General features: G+C 38.0%; 1 protein-coding gene and 1 non-coding gene across 2 annotated transcripts; both read right to left on the bottom strand.

The window, feature by feature from the left end:
• Window positions 1-7211: 7211 nt before the first annotated feature.
• On the bottom strand, window positions 7212-21473 carry LOC744878 (putative ankyrin repeat domain-containing protein 30B-like). The gene is given in 7 exon segments (XM_063795488.1): window positions 7212-7853; window positions 10594-10658; window positions 14342-14448; window positions 16648-16821; window positions 16984-17098; window positions 21173-21248; window positions 21251-21473. Coding segments are annotated over 7 exon segments (774 nt in total). The 5' UTR covers window positions 21390-21473; the 3' UTR covers window positions 7212-7755.
• On the bottom strand, window positions 11929-12035 carry LOC112206357 (U6 spliceosomal RNA). Its single transcript, XR_002940579.2, has one exon. It is a non-coding gene; the product is annotated as a U6 spliceosomal RNA (small nuclear RNA).
• Window positions 21474-21734: the final 261 nt, after the last annotated feature.

Here is a 21734-nt window from a genome sequence, read left to right as displayed (position 1 = left end):
ATAAAGTGGTAAATCCTTGTAGGGCCCTTGTTATGCTCCCATTGGGGGCAGTGTTGTTTGCCCCCAATGGATAAAGGTGTATCACTGAGTTTTAATCATAACACAAACACCACCTTTTTCAGCTAATATCATATCCAGGGCCATTCTGTTTTCCCAGGCCATCTGGCTAGTTGGCCTCAATTGTTCTGCTATTCCTTTGACAACATCCCTGGTGGAATTAATAAACCACTGTTGATTATTATAGATGTAATTCATCAAATCTACATTTTTATTGTCACCCACCAAAATATTGATTCAAATCCTGTAGCTATTTGATCTTAGGCTTAAATGTATCTGGTACTCCTCATGGGATTCCAATAGCAACTAAATAAATGTGGGAGTCAAAAGATCCGTAAGGGACTTCCCTTGCTTTACAATGTTGTGTTTTCCCTTTTTCTGGTTGATGAAATGCCAGAGTGAAAAGTATAGCCAAAAGGACTAGAGCACGAGGGCTGCTCCAGTTACTTGGCAGAGTGTCCAGTAAAGGTCCACCACAATACCACCATACATCTGCTCAGGATTGTAGAAGGGATGACTGATTGGTAAGCTCTTGGAAAGTCTTAAGCTTACTGCATCCTTTTAGGCCCCCAAACAATGCTAAGTTTCCTCCTTGTTGTGAGAGACATGAAGTGAACTTAGTGTCGGGAGACGGAAGCTGGATGGCCCTTGGAGGCTGACCTGCAGGGTGTTGAACTTTGGGATATAGCAGAGAGAGAGATTGACATGACTTGTTACCCCAGGCTGTGGAACCCTGGAAAAGAGCTACCATACAGACCATGCCTGGTCGACTGAAGGACCACCCTAGTGGAAAGGGGACAATCTGGGCCTCTGGTGTGCTGTGTGCACAAGCGTAACAATTGCTTTTGTTTAAAGTGCGAATGGAGTATTTGATGGATTCCAACCAGGCATTCACATCTTGATATCCTGTCTCAGTTGCCAAAGTTTGTTTTAGGTCTTTAACTTCTACAATAGCTACCTTGGTCTTCTCATTAGATGGAGGAGGAACAACAGTTTCATTGTGAGAGTTTTTGAAAGAAGACTTAGGGGAAGCTGTAGGCAGTAGGGGAGCAATGAAGCATATTCCAAAAGATCCAATAGGGTCTGTTTCTGAAAACTCAGCCCCCATAGCATAAAACCAGCTTAAAGAAGGGAATTGGCTTAGAGAAGGGGAAGAACTTTGAGGGTTTGAAATAATAACCTGTATTGGGTTGCACTAGTTTATCTGAAAGTTAGGGGGAGCTATATCTTTAGTAAAATGAATGTATGATTTTAGGAATTACAACTACTGGTTGGGGCAGTCCATCCTTGCTCTCACTTGCACGTAGTTGGACCAACTATATCATAAAAGCTCTGTGTCAAGGGGGCAAGACTCCCAGTTGACACTGGGGTCTTCATTGAAACTTTCACAGACTAAATGATCCAAATTCCCTAATGTCCAGTCTGAGGAGAGCCAGGAAGTACAGAGGTACTTTTCTGAAGTGGAGAGCTGTCTTCAACTTGACAAGTCTCCACAAGGTATAACAAGGCAAGGATCAAATGTAATAGTTTCAGGCAAAATGGGTTCCATTGTCTGAGTCAATGTTTTCTATTAGCCTAAACCTGGGCACTATATTTTCAATTAAGGCCTTAACTACATCATTGGCCATCACATTTGAAAAGGGAATAGCTTTGACCCAGGGAGTAAGGTGATCTACTGTCACTAGTAAATATTTTAGATGACCTATTCGAGGCATCTCTGTGTAATCAATCAGGATACTTTAAGTCTGGACTCCTTCTCCCAAGGGGTAATCGTTTTATAGTTTGTTTATTAGTTTTCTTACATACTAAGCAACTGTCTGTAACCTGTTTGGCCAGAGTATAAATTCCTATACACCCAGAAACTTTCAGAACTGTGTCACACATGGCTTGGGACCCCCAGTGGGTCCCTTGATGCAGTTGGGACAAGTTTTCCCTCATAAAGGGTTTGAACAACATTTCCCTCTGGTCTGACAATATTCATTTTTATTCTGAATTCTCTTTAGCACCTATTTTTATTAGTTTCTCTTTTCAGTGGAAGAGAAAATGGAGATTATGGTAGGAGGAGGAAGGTAAAGAGTTCAGTGAAAAATAGATGTTTTAAAAGAAATGGCAGCCTGTTTGCCTACGTAATCTGCTAGGCTATTTCCTGGACTGTCAAAAGAAAGACTTTTCTGGTGTCTGGGGACATGGACAATCACTATTTCTTCTGGCAACTGAAGGTTATTCAATACTTAGGTGATTAGATCCTTATGAACAAGATCTTGACGTTTACTATTAATGAGACCTCGTTCAGTCTAAATTTTTCCAAATGTATGAGCCACCCCAAAGGCGTACTTAGAATTGGTATAGATGGCTACTTCCTGGTTCTGCAAGTACTTTAAGGCTCAGCTGAGTGCAAACAGCTCACAAGTTTGGGCAGACCAATTCTTAGGCAATTTTCCTGCCTCAATTTCTTCAAGAGTTTCCCTATCACTTACTGAATACCCATTGCATCTTTTTGCCTCAATCACCTGGGAGCAACCATCTATAAATAAGTGTCATCCCATCCTGAAGGGCGTTTCTCCTAGGTCTGATCATACCTTTGTATGGTAATCAGTTAAATCTAAACATGTGTGCTATCTCTTTACATTTGGATCCCCTATTAGGAAAACTGCTGGGTTAAGGGAATTATCAGTGGTTAATGTTAAATCATCTTTTTCTAACAGAATAGTCTCATACTTTAAGATTCTTGAGTCAGTAAGCCACCTCCCTGCTTTCTGGTTTAAGATAGTTCTAACTTGATGGGGCGTTATTACTGTCAATTTTCCTCCAAAGGTTAACTTCCTGCTTTCTTTGACCATTAGTGCTGTAGCCACAATGGATTGGATGTATTGAGGCCACTCACAAGTAACTGGATCTAAGACTTTTGACAGGAAGGCCACCATGGGCTGCTGATGGCCTCCGTGTTCTTAAGTGAGCACTCCTAAAGCTACCCCATTATCCACGTTGACAAAAAGGTGGAATGGCTTTTCTAGGGAAGGTAAGGCTAAGACAGGGGCTGTTATAAGCCTTTTTTTCAGCTCTTCAACCTGATCGACTTCCTCAGAAGTCCACAGGAAATGGTCAGTCTTCCCCTGGGCAAGTTTTGGATATAGAATTTTACTGTTTAGTGCATGTGAGTTAATCCATAAGCAGCAGTATCCAAATAACCCTAAAAATTTCCTGAGTTCTTGTTTAAGTTTGAGGCAAGGGTAGGGACACGATTCCCTCAACTCGTTCAGGCCCTATTTTTCACTTCTCTGCACTTATCAAGTGGTCTAAATATTTAATTTCAGGTTCTACATACTGAAGCTTTCCCTTTGAGACTCATAACCCCTCGAACTGCAGATGGGTGAGAATATGTGTAGAGAAGCCAGCTTCCTTCTCTATATCTTCACCAGATATAAGAATATCATCAACGTATTGGAGCAGGCATATTTGTTTGGGATGATAACTTTTTCTAATACTTGTTCTAAAATTTGACTGAAAAGGTTAGGGGAGTTTGTGAACGCTTGGGGTAAGACTATCCATCGATATTGTTGTTTCTACCCTGAATGGGGATCCTCCCACTCAAAAGCAAATATATCTGGCCTATCTTCAGCCAGGAGACATACCCAAAAAGCATCCTTCAAATCTATTACAGTAAACCATTGATTATTATATGGAATCTTGCTGAGAATGGTGTAAGGATCGAGGACAATGGGGTGGGTACTTTGGACTATTTGGTTAATAGCCCTAAGGTCCTGTACCAGCCGATATGACCCATCTAATTTCTTGGCTGGCAATATTGGGCTGTTATAAGGGGACATAGAGGGCCCAAGAAGCCCATCTTTAATAAGACCTTCAATTATAGGTTTCAACCGTATCCTGCCCTCTAGGGGAATGGGGTATTGTTTCCTCCTTACTACTTCCCTGGGGTTTTTCACCTTGATGTGCTTGGAGGGACTCAGAGTTTCCCTCAGTTTCCTTCTTTGGATCAGACATTAGAATTAATATATTTTTCATCTGCAGTGGTGAGTAGCTTTAATGAGGTGAGGAATCCTCTTGGGCTGAGTTGCAGGCCTATGCCTAACTTCAACATTAAATCCCTGCCTAGTAAATTAGTCCCTGCTTTAGGGATTAACAAAAACTGAATATGAGCTGATTGAGCCTGGTATCTGACTTCTGTGTTTTCTAAAATTTTTGCTTTAAATCCTTCTCCCTTTACCCCACAAACCAAAAGTTCCTCTGAAGAGCAGGCAATATTAGATGGGGGGGAAACAAACAGAGGATTGAGCCACTCCTGAATTGACTAAAAAGGTTATAAACTCATGCTTAGGTCCCACTTCTAGACTTATCAAGGGCTCCTGGTGGGACTCAAGATAAAAGAGACAGAACCCCTGACACCATTATTCTTCCTCAAAAGCCATGAGTGGAAGGGCTTCTTTTTCCTTTTCTAATTTGGGACATTCTCTCTTGAAGTGGCCTGTTCTTCCACATTTAGTGCCTACCTTGCCCTTCCCCACTCTCAGTTCTGGGATTCTTTGATTTTACTCCCCCATACTATTTAGATGGCCTGGTAGACGAGAGCCTTGATCCTCCCAATGGAGGCTTGGGTCCTTTAAAGGAGGGTTTGGAACCTTTATAGTTTCTGGCCCACTGGAAGCTTTGTTTAGGGGTACATGGGTTTGGAGCCATCTGTTGGAAGGTGAATAACATAAGTTTTGTCTTTTGTTTTTGCTTTTCTTCGTCTCTCTTCACAGATACTTTTTGAGTCTCTCTGAGGTTCACTTGAGGTCACTTCACTTGAGGTTCACTTCTCATTGAAGTTCACTTGAAGTCAGTTATCCCAATCTTCTAATTTTTGTAACTTTTTTGAAATATCTGGACAACGTTGGCCAGGCGCAGTGGCTCATGCCTGTAATCCCAGCACTTTGAGAGGCTGAGGTGGGTGGATCACGAGGTCAGGAGATTGAGACCTTCCTGGTTAACACGGAGAAACCCCGTCTCTACTAAAAATACAAAAAATTTGCTGGGCGTGGTGGTGGGCGCCTGTAGTTCCAGCTACTCGGGCAGCTAAGGCAGGAGAATGGAGTGAACCTGGGAGGCGGAGCTTGCAGTGAATCAAGATCGCACCATTGCACTCCAGCCTGTGTGACAGAGAGAGACTCCATCTCAAAAAAATAAAAAGAGACATCTGGACAACTTTTAGTGACAAAAATGGAGATTTAACATTCCCTGTCCCAGGGGATTTTCCAAATTTAGGCCTGCATATTTTCTCATTTGCTCCTTTAGTCTGTCTAAGAATTTCATAGTCCACTCATCTCTCTCCTGTTGTATATCAAATGCTTTAGAGAGATTTTGAGTTTGGGGTACTGATTCCCTAGTTTCTTTCATTATCATTTCCCTTATGTCTTGCATATTTTCTTGGTGAGCTGCGTTATTATTATCCCACCGGGGATCTTGGGCAGGGAATTTTTGGTCCGTAGTAGGAACGTTTTGACAAGGAGTGTGTTCATATTCCCAAATTGCCATAGCAGCCCTACGGATCAGATCATGCTTCTTTCCTCCTCCGAAAAGAGGATGCCTAGAATGGACATAAACTCGACCAAAGTGTATAACTGAGGTCCCAAGAATTGATCAACCTGATCTGCCACCTCATAAGGGTCGTCTAACAATGGCTTAATTTCCTTTTTCAAACTTCAGACTTCTGAACTGGTCAAGGGAGCATTCACAAATACAATGGCTCCTCCTCCTTGTGGCATGTCTTTTAAGGGGAAGAGAGTTGGGGCTGACTCTTTAGGTGTGGAGGGAAAAGGGAAGTTCTGAACGTCCTTTTTACATTGCTGTACCTCATGCTGGAGTCCCTTTAGGGAGAGGTATTTAAGCTGACAGGGGACAGGCTCATGGGATGATAACTCCCAAGAATTAGAGTTGTAAGGAGGAGTAACAGCGTGAGCAGTAGAAGGATCTGAGGTGGGATATGGGGTGGCAGCAGCTGCCCGAGGGGAAGGGTCAGAGGCACTGAGCAGGGCAAAATGGTATAGGGGATCCCATGTGCTGGCTTTAGGTGTGGGAGTCAGCTCGTCTGACTTTTCAATTTGAGATACTGGATCGGGTTCTTCCCTAGTTGTCTTTACGGGAATAAAGACAGGTCCCTGTCTCCAACAAAGAGCATAGTCTAGTTCTTCTTGAGAAACCAGATTTTTATCATTAACATATTGAATTAGAAGTTGACATATTACATTGTCAGTCGACCCAAACTTTGGCCAGAAGATTGAGTGTTTGAAAATGGGACCTTGGGTCCAAATGAAACAGCAATATTTTATCCTCTAATGCTTTTTCTTATGTTTAGTCCTCTCATTATCCTTCCAATATTTTAACATGAGACCCAGGGGACTATCAGGGGCATGTCTTTGTTACTATCCTCTTCTTTTTTGCTCCCTATCTTACTTGGGGCTTTTCCCATGTTAGGTCCTGGTTAGGCTCAATCCCGCATGCTAGAGATTTCTTCCCTATCCTTTATCCCCACCTGCTGGAGGCTCCTCGCACCCTTCTTTCACTTCATCCACTCTGGCTGCTTCCCTCCCAGGAATTTTAGGTCCCTCTTAGCATTGGCATCATGGTATAAACCCCAGAGCAAGATCTGCCCTGAGCCCTATGAGGATACAGTGAATTCCTCTTCAAAGGTTTTTTATTCAAATAAAAAACCGCAGATAGGACCCACTCACTCCTCACAGCAATAATGCTTAGTATCATCCACATAAACAGCACCACAAGCAGTAGTGCTTGTGATCATTCACACACACTTTCAACCTCCAGAATATTCCGACCACCAAGGAAATACTTTGTCACCCCTGCGACATTTCTTACCTCGGTCTGTGCACAGTTACCTGGTCGCCACGATATGTGAAGATCCTTTCCCCAAAGTTGCTGGCCTGTTTCTTTCCACGTTGCTGAGAGCCCGCGTTTATTAATCGCACAAGTTGAGTCTTGATTCCTTACCTTTATGGCCACTGCAACGAGGCAGCGGGGTGCGCCTCCTCAAGGGAGAGGACTGGACCCTCCCCCAGAGGAAAATGGGAATGCTGGGTGGGCCCTCAAATTTGTGGAAAATAATTTTCGGTGCCGCAAAGAACCGTCAGCACTCCAGCAACAAGTTTTTACAGCAAGGCAAATTTACTTCTATGGAAGAGTGATCTTGCAGATGGAGCAAAGGCAAGATCACACCGGACAAGGGAGGGGAAAGTGTTCTTATTTCTAACGCAGCTAGTCCCTACTGTTGTGTCTTTTCCCTATTGGATAGGGTTGGACTGCACACTCTAAGCCAATTCAGATTGGCTATTTCAAAGAGGGCAGGGGTATGAGCTGGAGTGGCAGGGTGAGTAGTTTCAGTGGGAAAGACAGTTACAGAGCAGGTGTCTAAGGATGACTAAGGACAGAGCAGGTTACTAAGAATGACTAAAGACAAAGCAGGTGTTAGAGGCTAGAAGGGGGTTGTTTAATGAAACTAGGGGCAAGGAGGCATAACGAACGAGGAAGTTAAACTTTAAAACGGAGAACAAAGAACAGAGAAGCTGAACATACTGACATATTTGTTCTTTGATGAGGAACTCAGAACTCATTGTACTTAATCTTCCCCCTCTTGAATTTTAAAGGATGTTTACAGGCTAAAATCTTTGAAGAGGAATTCACTGTATCCTATTCATCAGGTGTTCTTTCCACCAAGCTTTCAGCCGTGTCAGGTGTTCTTTCCGCCAAGGGTGCAGCCTCATCAAGTGTTCCTTCAGATGTTCCTTCTGCCAAACACACAGTCTGGTTAAATTTTCCTTCTGCTAAATATCATCCTTCTGACTCTTTACCTGGAAAACTTCTACTCATTCAGCTTGCTTTCCTTAAATACTACCAAACTTTTGTTTTCTCCTTTTTTTTTTTTTTTTTTTTTTTTGAGACAAGAGCCTCGCTCTGTTGCCCAGGCTGGAGTGCAGTGGCACGATCTCAGCAGATCACTGCAACCTCCGCCTCCTGGGTTCATGAAATTCTCCTACCTCAGCCTCCCATGTAGCTGGTATTACATATGCATGCCACCCAGGCCCAGCTAATTTTTTGTATTTAGTAGAGATGGGATTTCACCATGTTAGTCAGGGTGGTCCCAAACTCCTGTGCTCAAGCAATCCGCCCGCTTTGGCCTTCCAAAGTGCTAGGATTACAGGAGTGAGTCACCGCTCCTGGACACTACCAAACTTTTTAAAGCTTTAATTCTTCACGTTGGATATAAAATGTCTGACACATACTGAATATGGTAATGACATAATAAGTGATAATTATAAGCTCCCAAAGGGGTTCTGGCACAGAGTAAGCACTAAATAAAGTAGTAAATAATAAAAAAGATGATAATAACAAGAAAAATGCTTAGTACCTTAATAAAGTAGTAAATAATAAAAAATGACAATGACAATAACAAGAAAGATGCTTAGTACCTTAAAGATACCTGACAGTTATTTGTTAAGTGGACAAGTGGATAAACAAATAGAAAACATAGTTAGGAAATTCTGTTGGAAAAATGAAGAAATTCAATAGAGACAGCTCTATTGTATTATGAGCACCTTAAAGACCCAGACTATGTGTATTCCATGGTGGTCTCCTGCAACTTGCAAAATCTAACTTATAGAAGTCCTTTGATAAATATGTAATAAATTAAAGATGTGTTCATACAGTTCATATTGTACAATGTATTGTGTCACATTTAGGTATCACAGTAGCACTTTTGTTATTGTGAACATTTTTTCCACTTTCATTATAATTCGTTGAGCCTAGAGTTGAGCTAGTTGTATATTTATAATGATAATATTTTGGCTAGTAAGAACAGAGTACCTTGTTGTAACAAAATTACTATTAACACACTAATTATCCAGCAGATAGAACAACACACTTGTTCTAATGAAGTAAATATATCTTATTTGGTTTCAACTTAGAGGGAATGAAGTTGATAACAGTGAGACCTTGTTGGTACAAGACTATGTAACATAACCTGCGCTTCTCAACAAAGAATTGCTTTTCTGACTTCTGCACTCAGTAGGTATCTTTGAAAAATAATCTCCTATTGGTACTGATGCACCCTTGCTAAGTTATGTTAATTCTTATTGACATTCATTTATGGTGGAAGAAAAGTATTACTGAGTTCCAAATTCTAAAGATAGTTACTTTTTTAGTGACGCAAGTCACTATGCCACACAGTTGATCTTTGAATAAGGGTTCTCACTCTAGGAGCCCACTAATAGACAGATTTTTCTTTTCCTTTGCCACTGCAAGATACTAAGACAAATCTCGCCTCTGCCTCCTCCTTATCAGCCTACTCAACATAAAGGCAATGAGAACGAAGTCCTTTATGTATAATAATTCACTTCCATCTAATAAATAGTGAATATATTTCTTCCTCCTTATAACAGTTTCTTTTCTCCAGCTCACTTTATTCTAAGAATACAGTATATAGTACATATAAAATAGAAACTATGGGTTAATTGACTGCTTATGCTTTCACCTTTTTTCAGGCTCCAGGTCAACAGTAGAATGTTGTAGAGTTTTGGAAGAGTCAAAAGAAACAGATTTTCCTATAAAGCAGATTTTCAGCTGCATGGGGGGATCAGCACCCTAACTCTCATGTTGCTCAATACTCAACTGTAATTAATTCTAATTTTCTAAATGCAAATCATTTATTGTAAAAATTAAATAAAGCCCAGAAATTCAAGACCAGCCTGGGCAACATAAGGAGACCATGTCTCTACAATAAAGAAACAAACAAATAAATTATTTATTTGTTTATTTAACAAATAAACATTTTATGTTTATGTTTAATAAACAAATAAATAATTTATTTGTTTATTTAACAAATAAACATTTTATATGTTTGTTTATGTTTAATAAACAAATATTTGTTTATTTAACAGTTTATATAACTGTGTTCCTTTATAGGTTATAATATTCAAATGTTGCAGTTTTCTGTTATTAATTCCTACTTTTCATTATTAGAAGTTCTATTATTTGTGGCTTGTAATTCAAGGCACCTAAGCTATTTTATAATTTGTAATAAAATTTATTTATAAATATATTAATTCATTAAATTGGATAAGCTGATAATCCCCTATTACTGAGCTCATCAATCACACCAAGGATTATACATTTTATAACAAGCATAAATTTTTATGACAGTTGAGGAAACATACAATAGATAAACTTAAAAATTGTTTTACTTATTTATACAAAAGTATTATATAGGATATTAGGGACCACAATTAAACAAATATTTTTTCAGATAATATTTTTGAGATTATAAACTACCTACAACTAAATTCTTAATGAATTCTGAATTATAAACTAAAAAATTAAATCAAAGCTTTGTATATAAAAAACACTTACATATTGGTCTATATGTAAACACATGCTACTTACACATTGCTTTTCTAATAGCTCTTTTGTGATTAACACTCCTATAATCTTATGGTAGCACCACCAAGAGTAGTTTACTATCAGAGGTCTTACCTGGATTACTATTTTGATAATTTTTAGATATCTTTTGTTTATATTCCAAAAGTTGTTGATGAATGCTATGTATAAAAATGAAATAAATAAAATCACTATTTTAACATTGATATAAAAAAAATTTACCAAATTTATTACATTCTTAGAGTATTTCAGACAATATTAGAGCTAACATCAGAACATTACTTTTTCCATAGACTTTAAATTTGTAAGCTCTATGAACTTATTAAGCTTCTAATTAAAGAAGAAAGAAAGATAAAACACTCATGAAGTGAGGGCAGTATAACTCAGTAAATTAACTAAAGTTAGCTTGACATATGGAAAATGTCCTTAACTCAGAATAAGTCCTAGCATGGCTACCAACAGGTATTTTTTCTTGAACAAGTTGCTTCTCTTAGACTCAATGTCTTCTAAAAATGAGGATTTTAGGGCCATTTCATGAGGTTATTATAAAGATTTAACAAGATAACATTTTAAAAATGCTTAAAATAAAAAATGAAGCAAAAAAATTATTTGTTCTTGAAACTTATTGCTGAAACAATTTAAAATTCCCAATAAAACCCAATATATTGGCCTGGTGCAGTGGCTCATGCTTGTGAGGCAAGCACTTTTGGATGCTGAGACAGGAGGATTGCTTGAATCCAGAAGTTCAAGACCAGCCTGGGCAACATAGGGAGACCATGTGTCAACAAAAATTAAATTACAAAAACAAAAAAAAACAAAAAAATGTTTTTCTTCATAGGTTATAATATTCAAATATTGCAATTTTCTGTTATTAATTCCTACTTTTGGATATTAGGTGTTCTATTCTTTGTGGCTTGTAATTCAGAGCATCTAAGCTATTTTATATTTTGTAATGAAATTTATTTATAAATATATTAAATCATTAAGTCAGATAACCTAATTATACTCTATTACTGAGCTCATCAGTCACACCAAGGGCAGAAAACTAATAGATGTCAGCATCTGGCTTGGACTACTGCTACTCTTTATCTACCTCCTTAAACTCTGAACCAACAAATCTTTGTTAGAATGATGCTTAGTCACTATGTTCATTTCCAGCTGCTGTGGAAGACAAAACCCTACCTTTATTTTTTGTAAGTTCCACAAAGAAGATGCAAGTTGGTACTTTCTCATTTCTGAGATCCCTACTAACAAAATATTGCACACAAGATCCTATGTGTTACCACATCTCATTTCACAGATCACCTTACGTAAATAATTTTTTGTATGAAAATCACAATTGCAATACTGGGTGTCACCCATTTTGCTTTGACTCACACCATTTCCTTGGAGCTAGTTAGAAAGTAGTAAAATGTCCTTTTGGGGACTGCAAGAAATATGCAACACCTTACAGATTTCTATGTCATCCTTGTGCGGGGACCATGCTGATCTTCTCAACGTTGTCTTAATTTTACTATATGTACCACTGAAGCCAGCACAAATCCTTACTTTTATACGTGAAGACTGATCAGTGATGGATGAGGCTTAGCTCTGTTAAATCTAACCAACTTACCTGAGATTTAGTGAAGTCTATTGAATGGCTTCATGGTGATGCAGCATTTGAAAATATTTTAGAAACTCGAGGTGGAGATGTAAGTAGCATGGGAGATTTTTACTTTTAGGAAAAAAGAATCACTTGAGGGGACAACCACAAGTTGGAACCCACTACAACTTGGGAAAGATGACATGGGATTTTATAGAATAAGATGAGACCTTCCACTACCTATAAAATGGTGCTACACAGGATATAAAGGGCTAGGGATATAGATCTGGTAACAAAGACAAAATGGATCTCTAATTTCTTCCTGTAACATTATTTCAACCTGACTTACAGTTTCAAACTACCACAACTAATATTGGCTAGAGAAAATAGAAAAAAGCCACTCAAAGGATAACTTACCATGAAGGTCCAGGCCATGTCCAGGCTAAGATGTGGGTTTCACATCAGGTTTTGAGTGTGAGGAAGAGGGTCAATTTGCTCACTATGTGTGTGGCTAAAGCTAAAAGTTCTAGCTGCCAGAGTGGGGTGCTGGTACTTTGGAAACAATGGCTGAGAATATGTATGTGAACTTTAAAAACATGTCATAACTTGGAAGTCTATACCATGAAGACTGAGGAATCTGTGTTAGTAAGGGCATCCTGGTCACAAAGGTCAATCATTACCAGACTGCAGGAGCAGTTTCAATGGCAACGATGCAGGAACAGAATCAATGGAAACAGCAAAATGAAGAGAATGGCCATTTCCCACCCCCCAATACTTCTGACTTGTACAAAAGGAATGTCTTCCTTGGACTTAGGTTCAGATTCTTTTAAAAAATTCAAGAATGAAGGTATGGAAGACAGCCCCCTGGGGACACTATCAGGTTTTCTGCTTAAAGTGGACATTTTGAGATCCAAATAACTAATTAGAAAAACCAAAATTGTGACATTATATTTATCCCATGCATAGGGGTTATACTTCAAATCAAGTAGACAACATTAGCGTCCCTAAAGCCCTAAAATAAAGAATCCTGGAGCCATTAATCTTTCTAACTAGTCTAGCTTTTTGCCTAGTTTCTGGCTGATGAAGTGAACTAAATCACTGTCATTCAAAAACTACCTGAAACAAACTATAAAATCTCACCTAGCCTTTAAATGTAAACACTTAGAGATTAAATCCACAAGCAACAGCATAACGTTCTGCAATCATTCCACATGTAGCTTCAGCACAGATGTCAACATTTTGCTGAAGAACCATGCCAACTATCTCTGATGATCCATGACATATGGCAAGCATGAGGGCTGTGCTAAAATAACAGAGATAACTTCATTATTAGGAATGAACCAATTTAATATGTGCCTGTCAGTATAGAATTAACCATTTACATGTATTAACAAATGTTAAGTATCTTGAGTGCTCAAGTGTTTATCCTTGTAAATCACGACCAAGGCTAAAAGGAAGGGGTGAAAAGACTCATGTCTCACTGGGATATGGTATAGTAGAATTGGCTAACATAAAGTCCACTGAGGGGCAAGAAAATATGTTCTGTTCACTAATCTAAAAGAGGCAAAGTTTTAAGTGAAGAATTATCTATTTCCTCCTTAGTCTGATATAATATTTTGTACTTCAAAATTAGCTAGAAGTCGGACAAGTGAGAGCAATCTGAAGACTTAAAACAATATTAGGAATAATACTGTCCTGAGTACCTGGGACTACAGGCTTGTGCCACCACGGTTGGCTAATTTTTATATTTTTCATTGAGATGGGGTTTTACCATGTTGGCTAGGCTGGTCTCAAACTCCTGGCCTCAGGTGATCTACCCACTTGGCCTCCCAAAGTGCTGGGATAACAGACAACAGCTACCATGCCCAGCAAATATTGCATTTTTTAAAAGTGTATGAAAAACAGAAGTTAGAAAAATACTATAAAGGTGTTAATCATTCAATATTGAATTATAAAGTAAAGTAAAAATTCATACTTCTTAAAACTAATACAGAACCACTTTAGCTAATAGAAGATAATGCAACCAAAAACATCAGATTACAAATAAGAATCAGTCAATAAAAGAAGAAAATCCTACTGTATACTGTTCTTTGTGTTGACCAGTCCAAATAATTGCTTTTCTTCCTAACTGATAATTTGTGTTGGTATTTTTCTGTATAATCTAATAATTTTAAGTAAATGTTATTAATTTAATATTTCTGACTTGAGTGTTATTACTCTAGCACACTACTCAAGTGTTTTTTAATAAAAAAACTACTATACCATTTAAACTTATCAACTGCATTTGCATTTGCATTTTTTGTCAGTAAAAATTCCACAATTTGCTCACTTCTTTTCCTTATGGCCAATAAAAGTGGTGTGTGGCCAGCCTGTAAAACAGCAAAAACAATTTATAATTCATGAAATTACATATTTCTCAGCTGAATTGAATACCTTATATAATATCCTATGAACTTAAACAATGGAAAGTAAATCAATAGCAATCCCTTCTTTCTCACTTTTCTGTGCTTTCCCATGCACTGCACCTTCTCTTGTAAACATTCAGCCTCTGCATCACCACATTAACTCTGGTTATCTCCAAAAATCATTACATTGTAATGATTTTATTGTTTCCCATGTAAACCAAGAGCTTCTTGAGGGCAGGGGCTGTATCTTTTACCTCTCTATCCTTAAACCCTAAGACATAGTAGTAAATACCTTATTTTTTACTAAATTAGTAATCTAAATTATTACTTCTAGAACAGTGTTTCTTCAACTTTATTCCAAAGAATAATTACCTTACCAGAAGCACTGTACCCCAACAGATTCCACCATTATCTATGTTCAAGAAATGTTATAAAACTGTGAATTAAATGTTCATTATTCAAGAAATGAATTGAACTTTACCTAATCCTTATTTGACAGTATATTTTTGTGGCAAACATTAACGTTTGACAAATTAGAATTTCAGGGATGCAGTTTTGAAAGCTTCCCCCCAAAAATGGAGGTTTCCTCTGGGTGATACAAACTCACTTGAGTCTCTTCTATCAATGATCCCAAGATTCCAAATGCCAATGTCAGGCACTCCTGCTCTAAATGGGTCACTAAGGAAGTGGCTCTAAATTAAAAGAGATTGGCTTCAAATAAACTTTGATTGCTTATTCTTAAATGGTCCATGGGGTTTATCCTATTACCAGACAATAGGATTTTATCTCAGCTATTAGAAATTCCGTATAAAAGGCCAGGCAAAGTGGTTCATGCCTGTAATCCCAACACTTTGAGAGGCCAAGGCAGGCAGATCACAAGGTCAGGAGATGGAGACCATCGTGGTCAACATGGTGAAACCCCATCTCTGCTAAAAATACAAAAAATTTAGCTGGGCGTGGTGGCACATGCCTGCGTCCCAGCTACTCAGGAGGCTGAGGGAGGAGAATCGCTTGAACCAGGGAGGTAAACATTGCAGTGAGCCGAGATCACACCACTGCACTCCAGCCTGGTGACAGAGCAAGGCTCTGTCTCAAAAAAAAGAAAAAGAAAAAAAGAAAAGAAATTCAGTATAAAAGTTTATTCTCTATTATAATGATACTCCTAGGATCCTAATGCATATCTACTTCTTAAAATGCAATAATCCATTTTTATTCTGGTTTCTATTGTAATTGATACTATTTTTTGGCAAAATATCAGAAGTATGAATAAAATGGCTTATTAATGAAAGTTCAAACTCATGTATGTGGCTTAGCAAAATAGAAGCCACTAAATCACTTGAATTTTAAGGGACAATTCTGTGGAGAAAGATATAATATTTTTTCTGCAATATGCATAACCTATTCAAATATAACCATGATTAATCTAAAAAGGCTTAAAGGCCTTCTAATAGAAGATGATTATTTATGGTTTATATGAAGAAAAATCATCATTTAAAAAATATTCTAAATTCTAGAAGACAACCCCATTATTAATGAATTAATGTAAAATATAAACTATATATTATAAACACCTATAAACTGTCTTCAATAACTTGAAATATTTACCAAAATGTACTATGAGGAGGAATTGATAACTGAAATATTTACAGAGGCAAAATAGGTAAGTTGAATAAGTGATGTAACTAGGTGGGCACAGTGGCAAACTGGAAACATATGCTTTATGTAAAACTAGAATGTCTTCATAGCATACCAAACAGTCATACGGGCTCAAGAGACACAAGATTCAATCCTCTAAGAGGAAATCCAGATTTCTGCATGTCTCCTAAATTTTACATGTTGACTCAATTTATGCAGGCAAATTTTACTTTCTTGTAGTTTTACACTAACTGGAAAGAAAAAAAAAACTTGGGTGGGAAAGAATATTTGAAAATGTTTTACCTTTAACAAATTTAAATATTTATCATAATGCACAGAAAAGCCATACTAATAGTTCTTGTAAAAATATTAATATTTAAAGCAAAATCCTAGACAATTAAGTTTTGTCAAACTATTTTCATAAAAAATAGGAATGTTTGAGCTTCCAAATATAAAACAATTTACATATGTTAATGTTAAAACAAATGGATTTCAAATATTTTGAAAATAACATTGGTTAATGTCTACCTTGTTCTTCACTTCAGTGTCTGCACCACAGGACAGCAATTTTGCCACCACTGACAAATTCTCACTGTTAACAGCATAATGGACAGCTGTGTTGCCATACACATCCACGATATTTGGATCAGCACCAGAATCGATGAGAATATTTGCACAAGCCTCCCTCTGGCATTGCAGAGCCTGTCAGTATTAAAGCAAGAAGTAAATTACAAATTATAGGAAATATAGATAAATATTCCACAGGTTTCACAAACTAGTTATATTTCAATGAGATAAATTCATTTTTATTCTATGTATTTAAACCAAATCCATCTCCTGCTGAAAGAACTGGCTACCATTTACCTTCATCAGAGTTGTCCTGTTTTCGCCGTCAAGGACGTCAAGCTGGCCCTTTCTATCTACCAGAAGTGTTACTACTTCTGCATGGCCATTGGCACAGGCCCAGTGTAGAGCAGTCCTACAAGAGTGAGAGGCCTTTTAAGGAAAGTTTAGTCCACTGTCTCAAAACATAGAATGATTTATGTAATTGTCAACATTAAATACCATGCTCTTTCTCTGCCTTCAAAACAAATATTTAATATTCTCCCGAAGAAACTACAACATTCATTCACTGTTATTACTCACTACATTAATGAAAGAGTGGCCTATTTGAATAGAAAGAGCTTGGCCTTTGGATTCAGTTCAACTTGGTCTTGAATATTACTTTAAAGTCTTTCACCTTCTAGCTATCACTTAACCTTTCTGTGCCTCAATTTTCTCATCAATAAAGTGAAGATGAATACAGCAGTTATCTCACAGGACATCACTGTGATGCCTCATGAGAATCTGTGCAATGTATTTCAAAGAATTCCTAGCACATGTAACAGCTCAGTAATTGATAGATATTGTAATTATTTCTACTACTTAACAAAGAAAACATTTTAAGTAACATGGTACAATTATGCCTACTTTGTGGTATGTTTTAAAGGTTAGAGATAAAACTATTTTAATCATTCTAAGATACTCTATTTCTCATATTTTAACATCTCTGACATTGAAATGCCACTTATAAGTCATTATTTGTTACAAGTATATTTTGCAGAAATTTAAACGATCTTTTATTGGTACATAAATAAGGAGGCATCACACCATTCACCATGCCTTCCATGAAGTGGAATATGGTATATACAACAGGATGATGGCAGTCGTAGTCATAGGATTAACACTTAAAGAAATTTTAGCTTTTAAGAGTGCTATACAAAAGGAGAGTTGAAATAAAAACAAACTGTTAAAACACAGTACTTCTTTAATATTTTTAAAACTTCAAGCCAAAGAAAACTTGGGATTCAAGTAGGTATGGCTCACTTTATTCCATGTTTAGATTTACAGAATGTATGTAAATTCATATTTAAATTTATAGAATGCATGTAAATTAGGTATTTCCAATGATTAATATTACTATTTACAGCTGTTATAAATTTCCAAAATCGTGGTTGGTAGTTATCTTTTACTAGTTTCTTACTTCAGAAGTGTTTTTGTTTTAAAGATGAGAGGAAAAGCTTCAATTGAGATTCATTCCTAGTACTCCAACTTTAAATCTCTCACTTTGCTAAGGCTGAGCAGGTAAATGTGAAATTTTTAAGGATGAAAGGATCTTGAGAGTTAATGTATCTTCTACATAATAGGCATTCAGCTTACATGTGATAAATTGATTAAAAGGATAAATACAGTTGAGAAGTTCAATACCTTAAAAAAACTGCTATAAATAAAGCACTTATATTTTCTATTTTATTTTCTTAATAATAAAACTACACTAATTAATCTATAATTATTGACATATATGTAAGAAATCTATATATAATAAAAATATGTGCCTAATAAGATGTATATGTAAATCAACAAGCACAGGTAAAAAGATTGTCTTTTGAAGATGCTAAAAGTTCACAGAATATACTAATCCACAAAAAATAATAATTAAAATACGGAAAGTGAGAAATTATTTTTATTGGTGCAAAATTATATTCCTGCTCTTCCCGAAAATTATTTCATTAATAATAAACTTTTTCTAATAGCATTGTACATGCTCAATGTGGAAATCAAAGATAATAAAAAGGAAAAACATTTTATATTAAAACAAATGCCCTCAAATAACAAATTTTATCATATTTCATACACAACTTCAGATAACGCAAGACTGTAGTCTGTGTGTATGTATAATCAAACTGAACTTTACCCTCACTTGATACACCAAAATACATTTTCAAATGTCACCTACTTCTCTACATATTTCTACCTTCAGTGGTCACATATTATCCCATGCTGTAAATTCACTGAAATGTATTTATAAAAGTCATTATATGGATTCTTCTTAATAATATGGTACTTACCACCAAATTGTCTATTTGAAAAGTTATCTGCAACTTAAACTTTAAACAGCAGTATAAATATCACTGCTCTTTATCCTCACAAACTTTGTAGATAGAAAGCAGTATTTGATTCCTCTTTTAACTTAAATGCCTTCTGTAACCAGGAACACTAATTGTTTTCTGAGTGCATAGGTCACTTACATATCTTAAGAAAATACTTTCCAAATTTTAAATTAGAAGCAAAGTACTATTTTTAGATCTGCAATTTAGATCTCTAATTTAAATTGCTCAATTTTAAATTAGAGGGTTTTTGTTGATTTAAGTGAATTATCTATAAAATGATGATTTTAAAATCTAATATGTATACACACACGCACATACGTGTAGTAAATATTTTACAAGTATGCTGCCTTTTATTTTTTCTCATTACAGTTTAATTTAATTTTGTTTTGCTTAATTATCCTTCAGACTGCTTGCTTCTGAGCTTCTTAGAAAGGTGTTGTCAACATAAAAATGTACCTGTGTAAATAGACATTTATGTTTTCTTCTGGTGCTTTTATCATTTTGTATATTAAAAAAATTTAATCTATATTGTGTCAGAAATTTACTTTGTGGCATAAAAATCTAGTTTTCTCCAAAAAGCAGGCTTTTCACTTATGAAACTAATTCTTTCCCTACTAGTATAAAGTGTGAGCATTATCAAACTCTGAATTCTTAGATATTTGGGTGTTTCTGGATTTTCTACTGTGTTGTATTCATTTACCTGTCTTTTCAGCTGTTATCAAATAATTTGTGATTTATTTATTTATTTTTGAGACAGAGTCTCACTGTCGCCCAGGCTGGAGTGCAGTGATGGGATCTCAGCTCACTGCAACCTCCGCCTCCCAGTTTCAAGCGATTCTCCCTCCTCAGCCTCCCGAGTAGATGGGCTTACAGGCTCCCGACATCGTCCCTGGCTAATTTTTGTGTTTTTGTAGAGTTGGGGTTTCACTATATTGGCCAGGCTAGTCTTGAACTCCTGACCTCAGGTGATCCACCCGCCTCGGCCACCCGAAGTGCTGGGACTACAGGCATGAGCCACCACGTCTGGCCCTTTTTTTTTTTTTTCAAATTTTATTTATTTATTTATTTATTTATTTATTATTTTGAGACGGAGTCTCGCTCTGTCACCCAGGCTGGAGTGCAGTGGTGCGATCTCGGCTCACTCCAAGCTCTGCCTTCCAGGTTCACACCATTTCTCCTGACTCAGCCTCCCAAGTAGCTGGGACTACAGGCGCCCACCACCATGCCCAGCTAATTTTTTGTATTTTTAGTAGAGACCGTGTTAGCCAGGATGGTCTCGATCTCCTGACCTCGTGATCCACCCACCTCGGCCTCCCAAAGTGCTGGGATTACAGGCACGATCCACCGCGCCTCGCCATGGCCCATTTTGTGCAAATTAATAGCACATTTTGAAATCTAGAAGGGCAAGACTTTTCTACTCCGTTACAAAATTTGTTAAATGTCATCACAATAGTAAAAGACAGCGTGTGTAACTTTAAAAATGTTAAAACGTTGATAACTTTATTTGGTTTATGTAAAACTGATAAAGAACTTGCATCTTCAGAAAAATGAGTCTTCTTAAATTCGAAAACATAAACCATCTTCCCACCTCAAAGTTACCTTCTAAGGTCCCTCAGCAAAGAATATATTTACATAGACATTCATTGATATTGAAATGGATACTGGACTTTATCCAAAAAAATTTTAGCCAAGAAGTTAATATATTATGGGAATTATTTCATTATGCACCATTTCATAATGTATCTAACATTATCTTTTAAAACCTGTACATTAAAAGTAAAACCCTGTATGTACTTAATTTTGTAAGTTAAATCACTTTAAAATTCTCTACACAGTGCTCTGTGAGAGGAAGTGGAAGTGAAGGAGAAAGCAGCTAACTAAAGTTTGGGGTTGATTTTAAGGTGGCCTGGGCCCTCCGCCCTGCAGGGCGCCCCCATCCAAGGCCTGGGGGGCCTTCCCGGGAAGAAGATCAAGACCTCGGGGGCCAGGACGGCCGCCCCGCTGCCCGCCACTCCTCCACCTGCTCCCCTCGTCCCCAGGACCCCCAGCCCCCACTCTGAAGGGGCGATCCTCCCACAGCCTCCTCCTCCTCCTGCAGCCCCGGCTCAGGCAGGGCCTGGTACCTCTTCTTCGCATCTCTTATGTTCAGGTCCATTGTCGTCTTCTTCATCATCCTCTCCAGCTTCCAGGCTTGGCCCGGGAGGCAGCTTTGTGGATCTTCCTGAGATCCCCATGGTGAATCACGTAAGAGTCGTTGTTGGTGTAGACCAGCTGACTGAAGGGGCTTGGGCGCTCTGGGCCCGTCTGGCCCTTGACAGCGGCGGCACAGAGCCTCTCCATGGCTGCAGCCACCTGCTAGAGAGAGCCCGTGCCTCCCGCTGCTCGCCCTTCCCCAGTCCCCGCCGCTCGCCCTTCCCCAGTCCCCGCCGCTCGCCCTCGCCCTTCTTCAGTCCCTGCACCCGCCCTGACACGACTAGAAATCTCAGTCGGCCAAGCTTTTGGACACTCCAGCCTCTCCCGGGAGAAAATGGCTGCGCAAAACCGTTAGGCAGCTGAGCAGAACCGTTAGGCAGCTGAGCAGAACCGTCAGGCAACAGCGCATGCGCAACTCAGCAGACCTGGGAGACACGCGAGGCAGGAAACCGCCCTGGCTGCGCTTCGCCCAGCACGGCGTGCAGGTGGCAC

Source organism: Pan troglodytes, chromosome 17 (genome assembly GCF_028858775.2).
Source record: "Pan troglodytes isolate AG18354 chromosome 17, NHGRI_mPanTro3-v2.0_pri, whole genome shotgun sequence".
NCBI lineage: Eukaryota > Metazoa > Chordata > Mammalia > Primates > Hominidae > Pan > Pan troglodytes.
Note: the sequence above shows the minus strand (reverse complement) of the source record. Positions and strands in the feature narration are given on the sequence as shown.